Here is a 24312-nt window from a genome sequence, read left to right on the forward strand (position 1 = left end):
CTTTATATTTTATATCTGTAAAAAAAAAAAGAAAAGAGAAAACTCTATCTCCCGATGGAACACCGCAACATTAACATGAGACATATTTTGATAAATTGTTATAAAATTGCTAAACCTCATTCCAATTCTTATTTTGATTGATTCGTTTTTGATATCAATTACCGATTTCTAATTCTACTTTCGATGTAATAGTTCAATCAGTAGTTCAAATAGTTAATCTTAAAAGTGAGTAAGTTATATTTACATATTTATTCATATATCACATGAAAATTCAATATGAAATCATTATCCGGAATGAAATTATGTAAGAACACAGAAACTCTTGAGCCTTTTGTTGTATAGTTGAATGAAATTTTCTTAACCCATTCCAATCGAATAATTACTTTAAAGTAAAGTCCATCAATAATGATTTACTTAGATTTATATAACTATTCGCAATATATATATAAAAGTTATTTTTTATTGCACGTTGAATTGAAATCTATTAAAATACATATTACAGATTTGGCTATTTAAGAATTATTGTTGTAATTATGCATATATTTTTTCTGTGATTAATTTGTGTGTTAAAATGTTGCGTCATTTAATTTATAATAAAATACTTTGTAATGTCCCTTTATATTTCTTATATTTCATTATCGATAGCGTCACAAATTATAATCCTTAACTCATCACTGAATTTACTAATTTATTTACAATCCGTGTCTGACGATCGGATCGGTCATGCAAACTTATTGATTTGTTATATCAATTAGAAATCGAAATGATTATCATAATTAATTAATACCTTCAATTGGGATTAGTTATAAACGTGGATAGTAACACAGGACATATGGACATGTGACAAATCGTTACTATATATAGTACCTCTCAATAGAATGATTTTTTTTAAATGAATAGGCTAGCGCTTGACTGTTATCACACCTGATGGAAAGTGAGATACAGTCTAAGATGGAGTGCGCTTGCCTAGAAGATGCCTATTCACTCTAGACTTGAAGGTATCCATATCGTAGGTGGTGGGGAAAACGGAGGTCGGGAGGGTTTTCCAGACCGGGTGCGTATCAGAAACAAATACATCAACATGATATAAAACGTGATCTTTTCATTTTATTTTTCCACAACCTCAAGACAGCATTTATAGAAACACTTGCGTGTATTTTATTAAATTACACAGAAACTCATAATTGTTTTAACAACTCCTACTGGATACCGGACTGTTAGTGTTTCGTGCGACAGAGATAACGCTCTACGAAGCCGAAATTGGCCGATTGTCTTTTCTTCAAAAGTCGATGTGCATTATTTATTGAAGGGTACTATACAATTTTTTTATCATAATATAGACATTTAACAACAAATATTTCAGTATCGTAGTTTTTAAATTTGGTATTTTTGAGGAAGTAAATTGTTTGTTGTTTAATATATGTGTAAATTGAGCCGTGATAAAATACATTACGCTGAGTCCACACAAAAGGAAAATTTCCAAGTTTTCTGTTATGAGAGAATAGCAGCACACGGGCTGCTCAATGTGTACACCTTACACAACTAGACTTATTTTACTTAAGTGTGAACACAGTATAACTTGGTAGTAAAAATCTGAAGTATTGAAAATAGTTACGAACACAGAGATTGCCAACTATTTTAGTGGAAACGCCCTTTAAGCATTATCCTCTGAATAACTATACAAATTACAGATACATGAAACATGGACTGGTTGCAGTTTTCGTTTCTACCAAAACGGCGAAATCAGTGTCCAAAAACTATCAACATCGTTGTGTTGAAGTTTTTTTTTACTTCCCATCTATTATTATTATACATATATATTTATACCTTAGTTTTTTAGATTTGTGTGTAATTTTATGTATAATGAACATGATTGCTTTAAAATTCATATTTTTTTTAAATATAAATTAGATTATAAATTTCGTACACATATGCAAGTCTCGTGTAAAACTTACGTGTGTTACGTTAGATTCTATAGAGTGACCTCGCAATTGGCGTACTTGTTGACTTTGTAGTTGCTTAGTAAGAACGGTGTAGGAACTAGATCGATGCCGCGCCTCTGCGGCCGTCGGTTCAGCGTCACGCAGTTGTCATGAGTTGTTAGGGTCACTGAAATATATAAAATTATAATTGATTTTGTTTTAATTGAGAAACATGAGTCTGTATTGAAAAATACTAATTTCAAGGGATAGACATTGTAATGTCCAAACATCATAATGAACATAAGATTAATCTTATGTTATTAATATCATTTCATAATATGTTAATGTAATATGTTTACCTTGTTTTGGTACCCTCGGTAGGGTAAAGGTGTCCGCGGGTCAGACCCAGTATTGATTGCGTCTGAGCATCGGGTTCGTGGGAGCCACGCCCGGAACGCGGACAGGGTACGCCGACTCACTCGCTTCGTAACTGCTCCAGTCTTCCGCCTATAAATTCATAAACAAAATATAATTTAAAACAGTTTGCGATTTTGATAATCTATTCTTATATAATTTATCTTATTATAAACTAACTTAACGGGTATTGAACATACATAGAGCGACTTGAACTTTATTGAACCAACTGGAAAAATACATCATATTGGCAACACCCGAAAAGAGACAATCGTAAACATTGAGGAAGATAAAAGGCACTCTTACATCGGTATGGTCTTCTGCACCGTAAGGATACCTCGCGTTGAGATCAGGCACGCCGGAGTCGGCCAGTGGTGTCACCTTACACGCCACGCTACCTCCCGACGGTAAAGGAGTACTAGTGCCCGTGTGGACCGATTGTTCTGATGACACGTATCTAAAAAACACCAACATAACATTTTTTTCTTGACTAATGACTAATAATATTAAAAATAGGGCTTTAATAAATTTTATATTATTATTTATTTTAAAATAGATTTGTAGCTGTACCTTTTAATAGGCGGTGTCGCCTGTGTAGGCGAAGGCATTAAATGATCTGGTGGTCTTGGCAGTGGTATGGGAGCCACAGCGCCTTGGCTTTGTCCATGTATTTTGACCAACGCGTTTTGATCTCTCATGAGATATCGGCGACATTTTATTAAACCAAATATAACTATAATGGCTAGAGCAACACCAAGTAACGCCATTAATATCATCATATAGTAAGACGATTCGCCGTTTGCAACCTAGAACACAAAAAATACCTACATACATAAAATACCATTTATTGCTTACAAGTAGGCAAATATTCAAAGGGCAACATTCAAGGCGGGATGGTATTTCGTTATCAGAAATAGAATCTATAATAACATACGTTATCATTGTCAGGAATGATTCACTCAAACCGCAACACAACAATTCGAATTGCTTCTTGGCAGTAGTATCATTGACGAGAGGTTGTCGGTTTGGATCTTATCCAGGCAAGCTTTGCTTCAACTAGTAAAACTACATGACGAACTACCATTGAATTGAATTAAACAATAATATAATATTATCACCACCACCCATAGACATTGGCGTTGTAAGTAATATAAATCGTTCCTTACATCACCAGTGAAAAAATTTGAACGTCTTACCGGTACACCTTCATGACTCTCTGGATCATTTGGCCCAGGTATATTTTTCTTCTGTCGGCTGCCCAGAAAAATCTTCACGTTTCCGCCGGCCGGCTGGAATATTGTAGCAGCTAGTAAAAAACTACAGTTGTCTTCTAATCCATTCAATCCACTTATTTTCTTTTTCGTCACAAAATATATCACTCCAGCTTTAACATCCTCATGAGTAAAATAAGCTACTTCCCTTTCTCGTGCGCTAGTCTTTTCTCCGGAACTCCTTATAATTTTTTTAATAGTTCCATATTTAGGTTTCCGTATAATTGTGTAAACAGGATCACTTGCCGTGAGTTTAGCCAACTCAGTCGCATCTAAGTTTCTTAGGGTTAACTTAGCCTTTTCGCCATCTACCTTTAAATCCCCTAGAGTCATTAGCGGTTGAACGATAACTTCTATTTTAAATGGCAAAGTGGAGTTACTATTGTGCACATATGCGACGAGTTCAAAACTATCGTTCGCAACTGTCATATCATTTTGCATATAAATGACCACTTTATCCATTAGGTCTTTGTGCGAGAAGTATGTAACAGGATTTCTTCCAAGATAAACCATTCCGTGTACCGGTTGCCTTGTTATATTATACCACACTTTGTGTGTCTTGGCATTCGTTTCGACATATATTTGATCCGTAGTTACAGAAGCTACATTAGAACCCTGCTGGAGGTATATAGGATGTAAAGACGTGGCGTTGAGTATGACCGGAATAACGTCTATTGTAAAAACTGTATAAGTTGGTTTGAACTGACCATCCCATACTCTAAAATAGAACGTGGCAGTTTGAAGCAACCCGGAATGTTCGTATATAATCCTGCCATTGTTTATATCCTCTTGGGTGAATTTGTTTATTGATTGTGCTTCGTCAATTGTGTGATTTTTATCAAACATCACGAGCCTTCCTTGCGTCGGACCACTGATTATGTCGTATAATATGCCAGAAGGTCCTGTATCAGCATCTTCCGTAAGCAGATCGTTCTTTGTCAAAGTGTAATTCTCTCCCTGAACTACTTGTATTTGCGGTGAATCTGTTAATAGTCTAAACGGTTGATCATTTACCGGTACTATATGAATAGAAATAGTTACATTGCAAAGCAGAACATAGTCAGGAAGCAAGTAAAGAGCCATATCAATTTTATCCAGAAGAGAATCAGAGTCATCATGCTCGTAAGTCACGACACCACTCTCCAACTGGGTCTGTGTCAGTGATGATAAGTATGGCTTTAGTTCGCCGTGAGCTGGTTGTGACCACTGTGCTTCGAGTTGAGGTTGCCTTACTCCCGCTTGAGTTTCCAAATAATTTATCACATTAGTGACATTCACTCTTAGAGGCACTTTATCTCCTTCTTGTACTTTCGTGATTGGTATGTAGACGTATTTAGCAAGACCGCCTGATGAGACGGATACATCGATATTGAAAATTTGATCGACCACAGGTTTAGCCAATGCAGCTTCCACCGTGAATATGAATGAATCGTTTGTATAAAGATCGGAGAAAGGATGTGTATGCTCATAGTATACAAGTGTATTATTAATGTCATGCTGAGTGAATTGTTTGATAGATCGATGATGATTTTCTCCGTTCAACATTATAAGTCTACCTAGCGCTGGAGCTCTCTCAATTTTATATATTATATTCCTTGTAAGATCTGAGCATTTAGACATTAGATGGTAATTATTGAGTGGTTCTCTCATTAAAGGGAACACTCGTAATGTGTGCTTCCTTACTAGTTTCAAGGACACTGACTTTGTAGTAATTAGAAAAGTAATTTTAGCTAATTCGTGGAGACCGTCTGTGACATTAAATATCATTTTGCCTTTTGAGCCATCTGGAAATAAGGGTATTTTATTTTATCCTTAGTGTAAAGAAGCATCTTTATTTTAAGCTTGTTATTAGGATTATAAAAATTTATATTCGAACGAATACGAATGAAAATGATTTAAATATTCATAACTTTCAACTTAATCCAATAACTAAATAAAGATTGATGTCAATGTCATGTCAAGTTTCAAAAAATTTTTGCTTCTATTATTCTGCATTATTTCTATTTTGAGATTACATTGCGGCAAGAACTTATATATTATGCGCTATCTAAACCAATAATTATTATTATTTTAAATTGCCGATGTAACCATTTTAATATTTTTTATCATTGACTTCCGTTATTTTTAGAAAAAGTAGCCCAATCTAAGAAGACTTCAATTAAAGTTTTGTTTATCTTAGCTATTCCCGAATAGTAATTCAAAATAATATAACAATAACTTTATGTATATAAAACATAATTTGACTTACTTTTATGAACGAAAATAACTTGTCTATTATCAATGTCAGCTTGCGTGAAGTGGTCAACGGGACTTTCCAAATCTCCTTTTGTAGCAATGTAGCCAGAAACGATGTCTACCACTACGATGGTGACGTTGTTAAGTGGAGTGTCTATGTCGTTAACATCTGTGTAATAAAATAACTTAAGATATTGGACAATTTTAATTTAAAACAAATGATATTAAGAATATTTTATTATTTAACTTACATAATTCGTTCCTTGTAAAAACAAAAGTGCCTCCTTCCCAAACACAAAGTCCAGTGTTAGCCGCTACAATAGGCGGTTCGTCATTCACCGGAACAATACTGATCCTCACATAAAAGGGCTCACTTTCCTTCCCTCCTTCCGTTATGGCGACCAGTTTGATGGAGTCTGATGATTCTTCAGAACCATCATTAATGTACTAAAAGTAATTTAAATTTAATACATATAAAGCAATTTATAATGTAATCACCAAAGAGCGCATTTAAAAAATATATGCGCAAACGCATCTTCTATCTTGTAATCACGTGGAATCACGCGCTAAATAAGCAACAGCTTACCATTATGTTTCCCGAATTAAGTTTAAGTACAGGCAGTAATGTTAAATCCTGATCCCCCATGACGATTTTCCCATATTTAGGCTTTTGGATTACTTTGTAGGACACTACTTTGCCCCTATAATATTCCGTAATTATCTTAAATAAATCTTGCTTAACGCTAACGGATTCTCCTTCGATCACTGTTAAGTTCGATGATACTACATAAAAGTGTTCAGGTATTATTATCACTGTTAGTTCTATGTTTCTAAGCCAAACTATGCCGTTTGTGACGTCCATTTTAATCCGATCTCTTGTTCGATTAACTCCTGATTGCACGTAAACCAGTCTGTTAGCGTTTATAATAGATTGGTCGAACATTTTCGTGTGAACCGGCTCTTCGTTATAGTTCTCCATTTCTATTGTGCCAGGTGTGGCAGTGATTTCTAACCAGCCATGGTAAGGTCCTTCTGTTACTTGATAAACTATATTTGATGGTTCAATTTGAAGGTGCATTACCTAAACATCAATCATACGAAAGGTTTTGTTATTAATACATTGGAAAAAAAAACAAATCTCGAAGTTATATCAATTTAAAAGAAAAAAAGTTTGTTATGTAATGGAGGTAGCTAAGCAAGTAAGAAAAAAAAACAAATAGGTATGAGAAGAAACCAACATTCATAAAAATTCAAAAAGCTTACTTCAAGTACATCTTTTGTTATATTAACACTCGTAGACTCTTCAACAATAAGTGGCTTATTAGTAGAGACCTTTAACGACTCCCAATAACTAGAGGGAAAGATCTTAATAGGATATATGCCTTCACCCCAAGCTTCTAAGCACATCACTTTAAATCTAAAAGAAAACAAACATTTTGAATGAGTCAGTATTTCATATCCAGCTAGAAGGACCAAATGAAAATAATGATAAATAAATATTGATGTGAGGCTTGTTTAGTAAATGTAATAAATTAAATGATAAAATTGATTTAGTAATAAATTAAAAAGAGTATTTTGTTGTATCTTGTTAATGTTTAATTGTTTGTAATGTTTTGCGCGTCGAGATAGACCTGTGTTTTGTGATGGATCGTCTCTCAATTTATTAAGGCGTACCACGTTTGGTAATTAGTTTACCATCTTAACTATAAACAGATGTTTGGTGATTATTGCAACGAGAAATTACAAACCTGAATGCATCAGTTGGTGTTTTCGGCTCTCGATGCCGATATGAAACTCTCGCAGCGGCTATATCGAGTTGAGTAAAACTGATTGCACCTCGCCCTTCTCCCACTTCTATAGATCCATGCTTTGGTTCTTGTGTCACATCATAGTGAATGTCTTCTTCCAGACAGTTCATATTTGTGTCCACCTGTAAGTTATATCGTTTTGAATTATCATGTTTTGCAAATAAGATAATTAGCACACAAATGATAACTTACCTGCATGTCCCTGGTGGTTATAACAACTGCTTTTCCATTTTCAACAATAGAACCATTGGTTGGATACATTCTAATAAAAGGGGGGGATGCTTGTATTTCTAAATTTCCATTCACATCAAATAGCCCGTCTGATATCCAAAAGGCCATCTTTCCATACTCCTTGCCTTGATGTTTGAAAAGCACGAGATTCTTGTTAATATCGTCTTGAGAAAATTGAGCTATTTGTTCAGATGGATTATCCGCTCGGAATATACCTCCGTTCGGAGGATCTTTGGTAAATCTCTGAACAGTGTATATAATGTCTGATGGTTTTGTATTCAAGTCTGCATCGGTATAGCTCAAATCTCTAGCCGTTATTAATCTGGCTCCACCGTGGACTATGTGAAACACTTTTTCGTTCTCGCGCACAGGACTATTATCATTTTTCAATATAATATCAATATGAAACACACCAACGTATTGAAAGTCCTCCGGTTCTGGGCTCAATGCCATAAAATGAAACGAATCCTGCCTACTTTCTGAATCGTCGTGAGCATAATACACTCTATCTGTGTTCAATTCTTGCAATGTAAAGTAAGTCGTGTTATCTCTTAAGATTTTCAAATTTTCACTGATTACTTCTATCTTTCCATGTTTTGGTATATGCGTGATATTAAATACCAAATTTGTTACTACATCGGTGCGGAAATTAAGATGCGTTGCCGGAATTGCCATTCTAGATCCTTCAATTACTTGCAATCTTTCCAAAGTTGTATGAACTCGACCAGACAAATGATCGGAGACGGATGAACCGGGCACGTGTCTAATTGTCATAACTCCAGTAATGTTATCGCATTCAGTCGCCCCAACTACGAATGCAAACTCGTCTTGTATGTGAGAATAAGCCCGTCTGTGAAGTCTGTACCATAATAGGTCCGAATCTATATCTTGTTGTGAAAATGTACTATGCATTTGTAAGTGATGTTTCCCAGACGAAAGATGTAATATGCCATATTTAGGAGGTTTAAGAATTGTAAACAATATTCTGTCGCCAGGCAAAGACAACGGTTTCGTCTTAAATTTGAGATGTTGAGACGATATGAATGCCTCTCTCGTATTATTTAATACTAATTCCTCATTAGTCGATTGATATAATTCGAGTTTAATAAAAGTTAATCGAAAATCGTAAAGCGTATTCGTTCGTACCGTTCCAACTGATGCTTTAAACTGTTAACAAATATATCACATTACCAATTATGTCATTTTTATTATTATGAATTAATGCTTTTATTGATAAATAAACAGATTACCTTGAATTCGTCGTGCGTAGGATTTCCAAGGATATGCATATATCGAACGCGACCAAAATTAATCATTTCACTAGTAAAAGAATCGACGGTTTGCCAGGTACCATCTAAGACTCTAAGACGTTCAACTACGCCAAATTGCGGAGGTTTTACGACGTCGTACCTTAAAATAACATGTTAATATAAAGCACGGAACTTTATTAAATATATTAATTTGAATAAAAATAAATCATATCTACAAATGACGTAATCTAATTTAAAAACTACCAATATGGGATATAGTTAAAATTAGGGACATCTCCACCAATTTGGGTATTTCTAAGAGGATGCGAAAGGTGTAAGTTGATAAGTGTAAAGTATCACTTGATTATTATTTTAATCTATTTATCATATATGCGTATTATGAGACCAGCGCCATTTATCTTATATGGCAGTATTATAGCTTTGATTAAAGATAAAAAACAGTCAACAAATAACTTACTTTACATGGACGTTAGTTTCATCTGCGTTGGTCGTAAAAGTTAGGTTTTCAGCCGTTATTATAGCGTACGAGTTATGAACTAGATACAATCCTGTGTTGTTCACGAGACGCACTTGTAACGGCACTATTGATATACGTAACACGCCTGGACCGCTTGTCTCAATACCGTCCGATACCTGGAACGTTAATTAGTACAAATTACTTAAAGCATTACGAAATGTGTACATTTTAAAGGGACTTAACAAATCACTAAAACATGCAAGTTTTTACTGAACTACTCATTTCCTTTGGCAAGCGAATCCAGACTTGAGATGACATTGAAAGCTAGATTACCGGTACGATGAAACTGTTTTAAATTTTACGCTTAGTTTTCCAAATTTTAGAATTGACTATTGTAATTCCTTGTAGATTTATATAAACTTATTTCCAATGAAATAGTAATTAGTAAGCAATAATTAATGTTTAACAAGGAAACAATAGATTTCTAAAACACAAGCATACAGCACACGTAAGTACATACAATCAAGTATAGCCTATTCCAATCGAGGGAGTAAAGATTTACACACTCCATTCGATTTACTTACTAATCCTAAAATACTATGTTATATACGTATACCTTTTACGTCTATATACGTTGCTATCAATCTATATACGTTTAACTTTTCCAGTTCCGAAAACATCTTCGACGACAGTCAAAACGCCAGTTTTTCGAGAATCCATAGCGGATATTATGATGTAATCACGACTAATTATATCGAGTCAGTCCCTCAAATAAGTACAAAAAAGATACTACGTGTAGAAAGAGTAGAAAGAGCAACTATTAATAAGAATGTGGTCCATATTAAGACGTATCGTGTGATCTTCGTCACCGCGAGAACAACATTTCCATATTATATTTGTTAACATCTGGCGTTATAATCATAAGTGAAAATTATTTATCATTCAATACTTATTAATTTAACATGGATTTTGCAGTTTCCACGCTTTATTAGTGTATACATTTGTAGTTGAATTCTGATTCTGATAATTTTTGTATTAATTATTATATTATTATATTTCGTCTATCTATATCAGAATTTATAGCCTCTTGACAGACAAAATTCGTGTTGCATTATTTATAGTGAAACTTAATAACTTTTATAGCGCGACCTGTTATTTAAACCCAGAACTAGGCGATCTTCGGTAATTTAAGCATACGTTTGCCTAAAAAAGCTGTTAAAATTATATATTTTATAATTCGTAAAAGACAAAAAGTATTTACTTGTAAAGTGAGACGAAGTGAAGTTTTATTCAGTTGCTTGTCGCTGGTGGTACCATGAACATAGGATATAATTCCAGAATCGATGTCTTTTTGAGTGAACGAGTCCACCGGCTGCCCGGACATTTCTATGTGGCCACTGTAACAAAAATAAATATATAATACATATTGCTTTTTCCACAGGATGAAAAGGTTAAAATAAGGGAAAGCGTTGCAGATTGAAATTAAATCTATTTCAAACATTACCAAATTGAAAGGTTTTATTAATATTGTCAAAATTGATTCTGCTCAAACAAGTGTATAAGTTGTTTCATTTTAGGTTATGGGCCTAGTCCCTTTTTTTATAGAATAGGAAGGTGGACGAGCCTATGGGCCACCTGATGGTAAGTGGTCACCAACGCACTTAGACATTGGCATTGTAAAAAATGTCAACCATCGCTTACATAGCCAATGTGCCACCAACCTTGGGACCTAAGATTTTATGTCCCTTGTGCCTGTAATTACACTGGCTCACTCACCCTTGATACCGGAACACAACAATACCAAGTACTGCTGTTTTGCGGTAGAATATCTGATGAGTGGGTGGTACCTATCCAGACGAGCTTGCACAAAGCCCTACCACCAGAACTATTGTTGGACAATAGTCGAGTTATTTAACGACTGTGATAGTAAATAGTGTGTCCAGAACTATATGAGAACAGTTTTATTAGGAAATCTTCAAATTTTTTAATCAGTGTACCTAAATTGAAGGGTAACCGATAACTATGATGAGTGGTGCGTGTTGGAGGGTATGGTTAATTGTATCAAACCCGAACGAGGTGTAAATCCAGTATCTGCAGATGATACGAAAACAAAGCCAAGCTAATCCTAACAATAGTTCCTTCGTGTACATAAAGTCAGTCAATACATCTAAAGAATGCTATCCAGGTATAGTACGATTTTAATATAGCTAAAAGTCATTTAAGTCAAAATAACGTAAATCAATTATTTAAAAAAAATGCCAGAAGGTAAACCACCTACAAGTCCTATGGAAGCTAAATTATATCGTATAAATAGAAGTGAAAACGTGCAAGATACATAAGGTATCTGGTAGTTTTATCTAGACTAGATACAGCTTGTTATAGAGACAGGTCGTGTGAAAGCAGATTTATTAACAGAAAGTTAAAATACTGTTAAACGCTATTGTTTCTTGAAAGCATTGGTTACAAAAGTATCAATAAATCTTTTTTTTATAAAATAGTTATTTAGTCGGTATTTAGTTATTTTGTTCTGCTCAAACAAGCGTTTCATTTTAGCACTAATTAAGCGATGCGCTACAGCTTTAAATTAGGTGCGATAACAAAGATAACATAAAGAGCTGATATGCATTTTCATTATATTGTTGTTTTTAGCGCTTCTCCCCAAATAAAGCTAACTACTCACTACATTTAAAGCTCCTTAATCATGAACACATAAAGATAGTTATGAATATAAACCTGTTCGCCTCGTTTTTTCCATGCAGCACTGTGTATAGTAAGTCTTCAGCTGATGTATCTGGATCCTCTGCCTTTAAAATGTCCGATGTGATAACTTTTCTGGTTCCCTTTAAATTTAGAACAATAGTATCATTATTTTTACATTTACATTAAACGTTTTAAATAATTATAATTAGTAAAAAGCAAACATAAGGTCTAGCAAATTAAAAAAAAAAAGAAACAAAAACAACATTATTAGATGATTTGATGTAAATTCTAATCGTTGAATACTTATAAAATAAATGTCTATAATTTTGACAATCAATAAATATTTTCAAAGCGATTTGATCATTCATAAATTCATTTTAAATACATAATCGATATAAATCGATTTTAAAATACGAAGCAAAATACGAAATCGGATTGCATTCCGAGTAATATATAGTTTAAATTCTGTTTTTTTCTTTACATTTTTCTTTTTCGGTTTTCATCTTGTAGTCAGCTTCCAAAATATCAATGATTGCTAGTAGTAGTATTCGGTTCTTCAGATGTATGTGCCGTCCCACATTAATCCAGTGACGATACAGTCTAGCATTTTATTCAAGTACTGGATCGAAACTGGAACTATGTGAACCGTCATCGTAATGTATTTTCTTTTTTCAGTTAATCTTGTTTCCGTGATGTCGGTGTCAACTAGGAGTCATGAGTGAGTTTGTTACGTTCAAAATGTTTTATGATGGCGCTTCGCTCGGTGTAGCGATTTAAGCGTATTTGCATTAATTGTTGGAAAAATATAGAAACGTATTTAATAGTTCAAGTGAAGAGAATAATAAAGCAAATACACCAAATATTCATAGCTAAAATAAAACCAAGTGAAGCGCGACCTTTACAATCAGGTACAGATGATTCAGCTGGGATAGAAGTATTGCGTTGTAGTGCGAGACTTCTTCTAAAAATGTCATAGTGTCTATTATTATTTTCCTACTAATTAGAGTTCATGATAAAATATATATAGGAAAGTATAAATTTACGTTTATGTCACCAAAAAAAGTGTCACAATGAATATGAATGCTATAATTACATTAGGTGAGGAAAAATTTAATGCCACAACTGTAGAGAAATGAAGATATGCTTGATTGCATATTTATTCTTGTTTACTGGTGTTAGGGTTTTGTGCAAGCTCGTCTGGGTAGGTACCACCCACTCATCAGATATTCTACCGTAAAACAGCAGTACTTATTATTGTTGTGTTCCGGTTTGAAGGGTGAGTGAGCCAGTGTAATTACAGGCACAAGGGACATAAAATCTTAGTTCCCAAGGTTGGTGGCGCATTGGCTATGTAAGCGATGGTTGACATTTCTTACAATGCCAATGTCTAAGGGCGTTTGGTGACCACTTACCATCAGGTGGCCCATATGCTCGTCCGTCTTCCTATTCAATAAAAAAAAAAAATTCTAATGAGGTAATGTAATTTCACTGTATAGACGAGGCCTTAGATACAATATCAAAATAAATTATCATTATGGTACATGATTTATTGACTACGAAATGTTTGGAGTAGAAGAAATGCATGATTAAAAATTATATGTGTAATATAAAAAATTATATGTACCTATAAAAAATTAAATAAATTTAAAGTATATGTTTATTTATCAGAAAAAAATGTGTCTTCAAAGTGATTTAACAGTACATATATTAAACATTGAATATAATTTGATTTACAATACCATACAACTGACAAGATATTTGTCTATTTGACTTTTTTTTATAGAATAGGAAGGCGAACGAGCACATGGGCCACCTGATGGTAAGTGGTCACCAACGCACAACGAACTAAGATGTTATGTCCCTTGTGCCTGTAATTACACTGGCTCACTCACCCTTCATACCGGAACACAACAATACCAAGTACTGCTGTTTTGCGGTAGAATATCGGATGAGTGGGTGGTACCTACCCAGACGAGCTTGCACAAAGCTCCACCACCAGTAATTTAGATTAATATAGTTAATACAAATATATATTATAGATTAAATCCACGATGACGCGTAGGCGCGTTTTCGAGGATTAAACAAACTATATTGTTATATAATATATATATAACGTATTGTACGTTACGTACGTACGTAATTGTACGTTGTTCTTTGAGCCTAGCTCAGAAATCAGGGACTTCATTATAATTTCTTACTTTTTATGTGAATAAAGATTATTATTATTATTATAATTTAAAATAAAAAAAATATCATATGTTTGCATATTGGTTGGTGCGAATGATTTTTGTACTCAGTTACAATTTTTTTATAATTTAAAATAATTGTTTAATGATTACATATGACACCCATATAGAAGTGACACCATTTAAGAAATTTTATTGAAATTACTATTGAAATGAAATAGCTACACCAAGTTGTGTGCAATAATCATAATAACATAACCTGACTAAATATTTTGTCTTTACAATTTTGCGTCACATATATTTAATGCATAAGTAATTTACAATTCATATCTATGAATGACCGAATTTTAATTACAAAATATGTTAATATATAACAATGTTAAAAAGATTTCGTTACGTGATAGTTTTATATATAATAGTATGTTATGATTTAAAGATACTAAAGTCCGTAAAAATGGGACCGTATTGGACCGACATTAACTTTGTATATATTTTACTTTTAAATACCAAAAGCATAATTATACGTTTAAAAAGTTACATGTTTATAAATTATTTTGTGAATATGTGTTAAATGCAATGTGCATTCATTCGAATGTCAGTTATATTCGAATAAATGTAGAAAATAGTATGTATCGTTTTATTTTTTTAATATACAAAAAATGTAATCCAAGGTTTTTAAATTGTTACTCTAGGAATATTTCATACTCACTTAATTTATTTTATCTTGGGTTATTTGCGAGTCGTGCTACACAAAGCATGCAACTACTCAAAAGCAACTCAAAAAAACAAAGAACTGAAACGCGCCGAACTCTCTGAAAATAAATAAAACGACAAACAAAAAATTAGAAGAAGTTTTACACTAAAGTATTAAACTATTAACATGCCTCTACAATGTTTCGATGACGTATTTTCGATGCGATGGGCTAGCATACGGTTACTAAATGTATAATAATAATAAATACTTTAAAAGTATTTATTATTTATATATGTTTACTTTAAAAGTATATCTATTATGATAGCATTGGTTCTTATTACAAATAAATATGATTTAATATTAACTTCATAAAATAATAGGAAGTAGGCCCAAATTCGGATTATTAAGACGATTTTAAATCACTTCAAAATGTTTTTTTTTGTTATTATAAAGAAAAAATAAGAATATTAATACTTAAAAAGATTATTATAATGTACATGCAATTTGTAAATAGCATGTTATCGTATATCGTCTATCCGTATAAATTGGAATCATACCTGAGTTAGTCTCAACACTTTCCCCGGGAGAAGGTTCAACACGGGAGGATCGTTTACGGGAGTAACGTTGACGTGTAAGACGAATGTGTTACGACCTTGCAAGTAACTGGGTAGTGTAAATTTAGTTTCTGGTATCAGTTCCATTTCGAGGACGATAGCATCTTGATGATTCTCCGATCCGTCGTGTACGTAGCGAACCTGGATTGATAGAGGATAAACGGTCAACTTATCATAGTTGTAAATAGCTGTTTTATTATAGAGGATAATGAATAAGTATCAGTCAGTAGTCATGCTGCCCTCCGGACCTCCCAAGATATTATATGCCAAGAGAATATATGTATATAAGATCAACTTTACTTTGTCATTCCCCAATTTAGGGAAATTTTTAGTGATCTAACCCGGGAGATGATCCCAAAACCTTGGGATGAGCAGACATATTATAAGATTTAATTTCGTATATATAAACGGAAACCCTTTTTTTTCAATTGGCTCTCTATATATCTAGTGAAAAACGAAAATTTGTAAATCATTCAAATAATTGCGCTATTCTGTCAAGAATGTTGTCATGAAAGAAAATTATATGACAGATGGCGAGAAGTTATCAGACATTAGAATGTAAGAAAATAAACAATAAAATGAAGTATTATTCTAGAATGACAAGGAAACAACAACGTCGTCTACTTCTTTGCCAATATTTAAATAGCAGAAATAATGTTGATGTTGCTGGTTTTCAACAATATAAAGATCTGTGTGATGGAGCGTGAAATCCAACGTGTTATGCGCTGCGAGTTTTTTTTTTTTTTTTATATGTCCGGGATGGCAAATGACTCTACTCCACCTGATGGTAAGTGGTAGTAACGTCCAAACGCGACGACGGCCAGTACAGTCGGGAAGAATGTTCTGTACTAGCCGTCATCGCCTTGCCGGCCCGCAAGTTGCCTCTTCACGCCTCGTTTGAAGGAACCCGGGTTGTAAGAGGAGGGGAACACGTGAGCTGGTAAGGAATTCCATTTTTTGGTAGTGCGACATTTCTTTGTCGCACTACCAAAAAATGGAAGTTTGGAGTTGCCAAATTTCTTTGTGCGCGATGGAATTGATGTCACAGTTAGGCGGTGACATCGAGAACCAGCTCGCGTGGACTTAAGAAGGAAGGGGGAAGCAGGAATTAGAGATGTAGCATAATTATATATTTTCATAAATATAAAAATAAATAAATATAAAAAATATATTGTAAAATAATACACATATTTATTTGTATGTAAAGCGGACACGCAAACATAATTATTAGTAGTTAATAAATAGATCGGCCGCTGCCCGGTCCCATTGTCTCGAACGACTACGTCACAGAGGGGCGGCGCTTGCGTCGCGCGGATGGACGATGCACCGGCCGATCGAGTCAGTCAGCTGTACGCTTACACGCTATTAACTCAATTCGAAATTCTAAGAAATTGTATCCGCCGCGTCCTATTTCTATAATTTATAATTTGTAACTGTCTCTGTGTAATTCTGTGCCTCTTCTAAACTTATTCTTCTTCTTCTGACTTTTAGAGTGTGTGTGCTTGTGACTTTCAATAAACTGTCCTTTCTATCTATAAACTCTTTCTCTTCAACTTTTACTCGCTCAACACTCCTTCTTAATCGTACATACCACTACAGAGAGAATAATTCCTCAGAGCACTCGCCGTGATACAGTCGATAGAAAGCACTCAGTGCTGCTATCTCGCGACGCAATTGTAAAGGTTCAAAGGTGTTTGTGACCTTTACGTCGCCAATAATGCGTACTGCACGTCGCTGCAGCCGGTCCAAGGCCTCCAGTAGGTACTTAGCGGAGCCATCCCAAAGGTGCGAGCAATATTCAACGCAAGACCGTACCTGTGTTTTGTATAACAGGCATAGTTGTTGTGGCGTGAAAAAACGCCGCACCTTGTTCAGAACTCCGAGTTTCCGTAAAGCTGTTTTTATAATAGCCTCGATGTAATCCCTTGGACTAAGGTCGCAGCGAACGTCCATCACCAGCATGGCGATTTTGCTTTGTATCATCAGCGGTGTGCCACAGAGGGAGGGATGAGGGTAAAATGGTGTGTTTTCTTGGCATTAAACTCAACAAGATTATCAGAACCCCATTTGGCGATGAGCTCTAACGTCCTATCGAGTTCAATGACAAGATTCTCCCGCCTCTCCTCAGTTTCCGCCCGCCCAGCCACTGCGCGTCCGTGGTATCCACCATGCACTGTACTATCATCTGCATAGCAATGTATGTTCCCAAGGGAGAGCATATCATTGATATGCAAAAGAAAGAGTGTGGGAGATAGCACAGATCCCTGGGGGACAGACAGATGCCATTGACAGACTTCAGCACAATGGCTGGTGTCAGCCATTATGCTGAAGTCTGTCAATGGCATCGTGTGGCCACATGAAGGTATTGTTGGTGGCTGCGCACTACAATCATCGATCACAGAGTTGTCGGCAAAGAGTTTAGCCAGGAGGTCGGCTTTCTCCTGCGGACTGTGAGATAGCGATCCGTCCGGATTTCTGAGCGATGGCAGCGAAAGTTGGCAGAAATTGTTTTGCACAGACTTGGTCAGACACCAGAAGCTACGGGAGCCCCTAGGATGCGAAATAAGGTCATGACCAATCTGTACAATGCGCTGTGCATCCGCTCTCGTGTATGCCTTCCTACAGTTGAGTAATTTAACCAATTTTCTACTATTTTCAAAAGTATCTCATAATGGTATATAGACACACAGACACATTAGAAATTAAAGACCACTTCTTACAATCTACCTATCAACAGACCGCTAACTATTATACTATTGCTCGAAACAGTAAGCGAGAGTAAGCGCGCATTGGTAAATAGTCCGTGAACAACTTTTAGCAGATTTAAGAAAAAAATGTCCTCCCTGAATGGAGAAAATATTTCAGCTGCATATGTATGCGAACATTTTTCATTATAAACTAAATGCAAGGCGTAAATCAACTGGGAGAAGAAAGAGGCGCTATGCGCACCTTCTCAATACATGAAGGGTACCACTGGGTTTTTAGTGGGTATTTCGATGTTCGGGGCGCACTCGATGCCTTGGACACCGGCGAGCCCTACATACTCCCCGTTCCCGTGGGGGAAACGCGTAACGCGTTTTTCCAGCGTGAAAAAAAAAGCGTAAAGCAAAGGACACAACAGGCTTGTTTGTGTTAAGAATAATCGTAATATATGAGGGATAGACTGATAGCTCGGACTATAAGGAGGGCGCGGTAGCTACCTTTAGCGCATGGGATATTACACTAAGCATGTGTCAATAATTAACTCGCAGATACAGGAGCACATTGGACAGTCCTGCGATACGACCGATTAGATATCTGGGATCTGGATCTACACTTAATTATATATATAATTTATTAAAAAGTAGTATATGTAGTATATCAGTTGTCTGGTTTCCATAGCACAAGCTTTGTACAAGCTTAATTTGGGATCAGATGGCCGTGTGTGAAAAATGTCCCACGATATTATTATTATTAATTCCAGACCGATATCTGGGATTCCAAATGGGAGTCTCGTTATGCGTAAGCTAGTCATTAGACAAACACACAATACTAGATTGAAGACCACAATCACTCTGGTATAACAATAAAGAGTAAATACAATAAAAAAAATACCTTATCTCTAGACAGATCCATGAGAGTAAAGAACTGCTTAGACTTTTCCCCTTCAACGTAGTTCGTGTATTGAGGTAGATTTCTCAAAGACAAGTCCACGGCGATCCTGCCGTGTTGCGGGGACTGGGCGACGTGTAGCAATACACCGGAGGGTCGCACGCCGTACTTGTGGTGGTCCAACACAACATCGATGTTCTGAGTCGTTATAACCGACACCCCACCTTCTTGTACTGTTAACGGGTAAAGCGCTACTAATTCTAATTCGCTGCTCGATTTTGAGAATACCTGAAAAATATAAGTTGATTGATCTTAAAATGAGGTAACTATTTATTTATGAAAACCATATTAATTATAAAAATGAAAAAAATAAATAAACGGATTGCGGTATGGGTCAGATTATTTTTATAACATGTAATTTTACTATGAGAATGTAATATTATTTTTAAATTATTATTACGAATATGATATGTTAATGGTATCAGCTATAAAACTAAATGTTTAATGCAAAATAAATATTTGTTGACAGTACTGAACCTGACTAAATATTTTGTATTATTTTCGTAGAAACCTTAATTTGTTGATATAATATTTTATAAAATCTACTATATATACTAGTTTTCGCTCGCGGCTTCGCCATAGATATGTCCTTCCTTTGATTTCAAGATTGTTTTGTACCAATTTTTATCAAAATCGGTTCAATGGTTTAGATTAATTATTAATAGAAGGACAAGGGTAACTTTTGTATTTATAATATTTGTTTCGATTTTTTGTTTTATTCTTTGGAAGCGTATACGTTAATGGCTTGGCTTTTGTTCAAGCAAACAATAAAAAAATACGAATATCGGCTGGAAATCCACCCCGCCGATATATCACGTGAACATAATCGAGGTCGATGAACTCTGTCACTTGACCTCATACGACATCCTTACTTAGAATATAAACTGATTCAATAGTAAGCTTTATCGCAAAAGCAATAGTGGCGATATTACCTTATATTTCTCAGCGTAGTCCGGATTAATACACAATTCAGAGTCGCACTTGCATGTGAAGTGGTCGACGCCGTGTTGTTCGCAAGTCGCTCGTGGTATACAGGGAGGGCTCGGACCGGCGTGGCATGGGTACCACCATACGCATCTCGGGCTTACGCCGTACGATACAACGGCGTTCGGCAAACCGTAAATCTTATCGTCTACCTCGATCGGTCTGATGCAACCCTAAGGATATTTCATTTATCGTCAGTATTTTCCTCGCTCAGCTACTGTTGTTTTCGGGTATCGGTTAAACCAATTTATAATAAATAATTTTTAATATAGTAGAAAGCTTAGTTATAAGTAATATAAAAATATTTTTTTAATGAATGCTTAATTATTTAAACGTTATTAGCATCAAGATTTGTAACAAGTAGTCGAGTTAAACTATATTATTAATAATCTTACCATAATGCTAGAATCAGCGGCTTTGATGCCCTTCGAGAATGCTCGCTGCCTCTTCTCGCTTTCTATCCCGCCGAGATAGAAAGAGTCAGATAGATCCAAATACCTCGTACCGCCGCTCTCTATACGAGTGCTCATTGCAATATTGTCGATTGAAAGCTGCAAATTATTATATTAAAAATGTCAAAAAATCGTCATAAACACGTTACATACATATTTTATATGAACGGCATTAACGCACACATTATATGAATGATTTTATCGATATATAAAATAAAAAATACATGAACATTAAAGCAAGCTAGTTTCCGCTCGCGGCTTCGGAGAGCCAGTGTGGGGGGGAGAGTGTGACAGTTATTTATTTATTTCGACACGCAAGCATACAAAACACATGGTTGATTACACTGGTATGTAAGCCCTCGCTAATGCATGTGCAGCACTCACAAAAACAAAATTCGTAGACATGTTACTGCAATAAAGTAAAAAAAAACTCTCAATTAACAAGGTAAGCTCTTAAATATTAGGTACGGTGGGTCCTTCTCCGCACCTCTGACAACGCGTATATGCAAAATTTCATCGTTAAGTATCGGTTAGTATGTAAGAAATGATACCGTAACAAACTACTGGTGGTAGGGCTTTGTGCAAGCTCGTCTGGGTAGGTACCACCCACTTATCAAATATTCTACCGCAAAACAGCAACACTTGATATTGTTGTGTTCCGGTTTAAAGGGTGAGTGAGCCAGCCATAAAATCTTAGTTCCCAAAGTTGGTGGCGCATTGGCTATGTAAGCGATGGTTGACATTTCTTACAATGCCAATGTCTAAGGGTGTTTGGTGACCACTTACTATCAGGAGGCCCAAATGCTCGTCCGCCTTCCTATGCTATAAAAAAAAAAACTCACTTTCGCAATAATAATATTAGTTAATATACATTTCAATAGCATGAACATAGTTCAACGAAAAGGCAAAGCACATATCAATTTGCAAAAGAAATCGCGAAAGCTCTTTTTATTATAACGATGATTGAACATGATCAAAGTATGAGTATCTTTAATACATATATTCCTTTACATTCCGCATAATATAGGCAAGCAAACATACTATATTCATGAAAAAAAAGACACTATACATAGCTTTACACTAAACACGAAAATTAAGATTTACACTATACATAGCTTTCGTCTTCGAGTTTCGTTATGTATTTTTTCATCATATTCGATACATGATCGTTTTGCTGTCACCAACGTGTTTTAACATAAAGGAATTTTAAATTATTATGAAAGCAGTTTCATGCATAATCATTACCCGCCCGACGTTGTTTTATCACAAGGCATCAATTTTATGTTGCAGGCAAATTTCATGCATTATCTAAAAAAGTAACGCCTGTAAATTTACAGTAACAGCCTGTTAATATCCCACTGCTGGGCCAAGGCCTCCTCTCCCTTTTGAGGCTTCTCCTCAACCAAATAAAACAATATATAATATTGTTAGTTTAGTAAGTAACAGCCTGTAAATGTCCCCCTGCTGGGCTAAGGCCTCCTCTCCCTTTTTGAGGAGAAGGTTTGGAGCTTATTCCACTACGCTGCTCCAATGCGGGTTGGTAGAATACACATGTGGCAGAATTTCAATGAAATTAGACACATGCAGGTTTCCTCACGATGTTTTCCTTCACCTTCAAGCACGAGATGAATTATAAACTCAAATTAAGCACATGAAAATTCAGTGGTGCTTGCCCGGGTTTGAACCCACGATCGTCGGTTAAGATTCACGCGTTCTAACCACTAGGCCATCTCGACTCTTCTGTAAATTTTACCAATATCGATATGTTTTGAAATAGTGTCACATTAATACACTAGGTACCCGTTCAAGTTTCGGACGGGTAGAATAAGCTTCTAGATAAAACATTTATATGGTAATACATGTAACAATCATCGTCATATCTGTCAATTTACACAAGTAACAGCCTGTGAATGTCCCACTGCTGGGCTAAGGCCTCCTCTCCCTTATTGAGGATAAGGTTTGGAGCTTATTGCACCACCCATTGTGGGTTGGTGGAATACACATGTGGCAGAATTTCAGTGAAATTCGACACATGCAGGTTTCCTCACGATTATAAGCACAAATTTAGCACATGAAAATTCAGTGGTGCTTGCCCGGGTTTGAACGATCATCGGTTAAGATTCATATTCGCTTTCATACCACTAGGCTATCTCGGCTTTACACAAAACCTGAATGAATTATAAATACACCTAAGCCTTCCTCAAATTTCGTCCATTGGGGAAAACCATATGGAAATCTGTTCGGTAGTTTTAAAATTATACATTAATGTCATTGTTATAATAAAAAAAACATTAAAAAATCAATTGGCGATATCATAATATCATCATAAAAGCTACAAGCTTACGACTCGGGGTCAGTCGATACCTTATTGTATTTTCGTTTCCATACTAAAATCTATTCGCTTTTAACGAAAAAATATCGATAAATAAAAGATATTACTAAATGATAAGAAATATTATGTGTTAATAAAAGATTTTGGAAGTCAGTACTCGTTTATTTCCACCTAAGAAACATACATTTAACTGTACACAGTTGTTGATGTAATTTCATTTGAGGAAAAGAGTTATTACTAAGTTACGTTAGCGTATCCTAATATTACAAATGCGAAAGTAAGTTTGTTTATTTGTTTGATTTGTAAGGCTTTCATGTCTTATTTTATTTTATCGATCAACATGAAATTTTATATACACGTTCTCAGGGGTACAGAAAAGGACATAACCTAACATCTATCAAACCCTCACACGCGGGCGAAGCTGCGTTAACAATTACAGTAATATATATTTCGAATCTCTGTGAACATTACATTTAATTTTATCTTGTTAAATAACGATTCAACAGGATTTATAAGAGCATTTTCTAACTAGTAGATTTGTGGAACGAGTGAGACCTTGGGACCCTTTTTAGTAATTTAATTAGAAAAATATTATACAAATAAAATATCGATAATTGTAGTATTTATATATTATACTATTAATAATCGGTAGATATTTTCACTTTCATTGTTCATGTCCACTCACCGCTACTTGTTACAAGGTTAAATGAAAATTCATTTCAAATCTCCGCTAATACTCAAGTATGTAATGCCTAAAGGGAAATGGCTCATTTCCATATTCAAAAGTGTTCTACACCATCGAGAGGATGCTCTAGTTCAATTTAACAATTTTCAAAGCTATGGCCGAACGTGTTAGAACTCCTGGCTTTGTAACTGACATTGACAGGAGAAAAACTGAATGAGAAAGGAAAATCGATTAAGATGATTACTCAACCAAAGCTAAAATAGATAAGAGGCATCCAATCTCCAGACCTCAGGTAGAGAACTTGAGGTCTGGAGATTATACCCCATGCACATCCAATGTATATTCCACGTGGCACATTTCCACACGACACAAGCGTGATTCCTCATGTTTTCCTTGACCATCGAT

The 24312-nt window shown here is 35.1% G+C and overlaps 1 protein-coding gene across 1 annotated transcript in view; it reads right to left on the reverse strand.

The window, feature by feature from the left end:
• Nucleotides 1-474: 474 nt before the first annotated feature.
• The window catches only part of LOC126780314 (chondroitin sulfate proteoglycan 4), a 32938-nt gene continuing 9100 nt past the window's right edge, over nt 475-24312 (reverse strand). Inside the window, exons 7-25 of the mRNA XM_050504678.1 lie at nt 20834-20989; nt 20387-20611; nt 19398-19682; nt 15747-15944; nt 12343-12449; nt 10871-11006; nt 9610-9785; nt 9132-9291; nt 7843-9048; nt 7591-7772; nt 7106-7259; nt 6429-6923; nt 6094-6289; nt 5856-6011; nt 3533-5391; nt 2907-3142; nt 2643-2793; nt 2282-2429; nt 475-2109 (exon numbers count right to left, since the gene is read on the reverse strand). Of these exons, the coding sequence (XP_050360635.1) occupies nt 2322-2429; nt 2643-2793; nt 2907-3142; nt 3533-5391; nt 5856-6011; nt 6094-6289; nt 6429-6923; nt 7106-7259; nt 7591-7772; nt 7843-9048; nt 9132-9291; nt 9610-9785; nt 10871-11006; nt 12343-12449; nt 15747-15944; nt 19398-19682; nt 20387-20611; nt 20834-20989 (6186 nt within the window). The 3' untranslated portion in view covers nt 475-2109; nt 2282-2321. The remainder of the gene's footprint in view (nt 2110-2281; nt 2430-2642; nt 2794-2906; nt 3143-3532; nt 5392-5855; nt 6012-6093; nt 6290-6428; nt 6924-7105; nt 7260-7590; nt 7773-7842; nt 9049-9131; nt 9292-9609; nt 9786-10870; nt 11007-12342; nt 12450-15746; nt 15945-19397; nt 19683-20386; nt 20612-20833; nt 20990-24312) is intronic.

This window comes from Nymphalis io, chromosome Z, assembly GCF_905147045.1.
Source record: "Nymphalis io chromosome Z, ilAglIoxx1.1, whole genome shotgun sequence".
NCBI classification, from domain to species: Eukaryota; Metazoa; Arthropoda; class Insecta; order Lepidoptera; family Nymphalidae; genus Nymphalis; species Nymphalis io.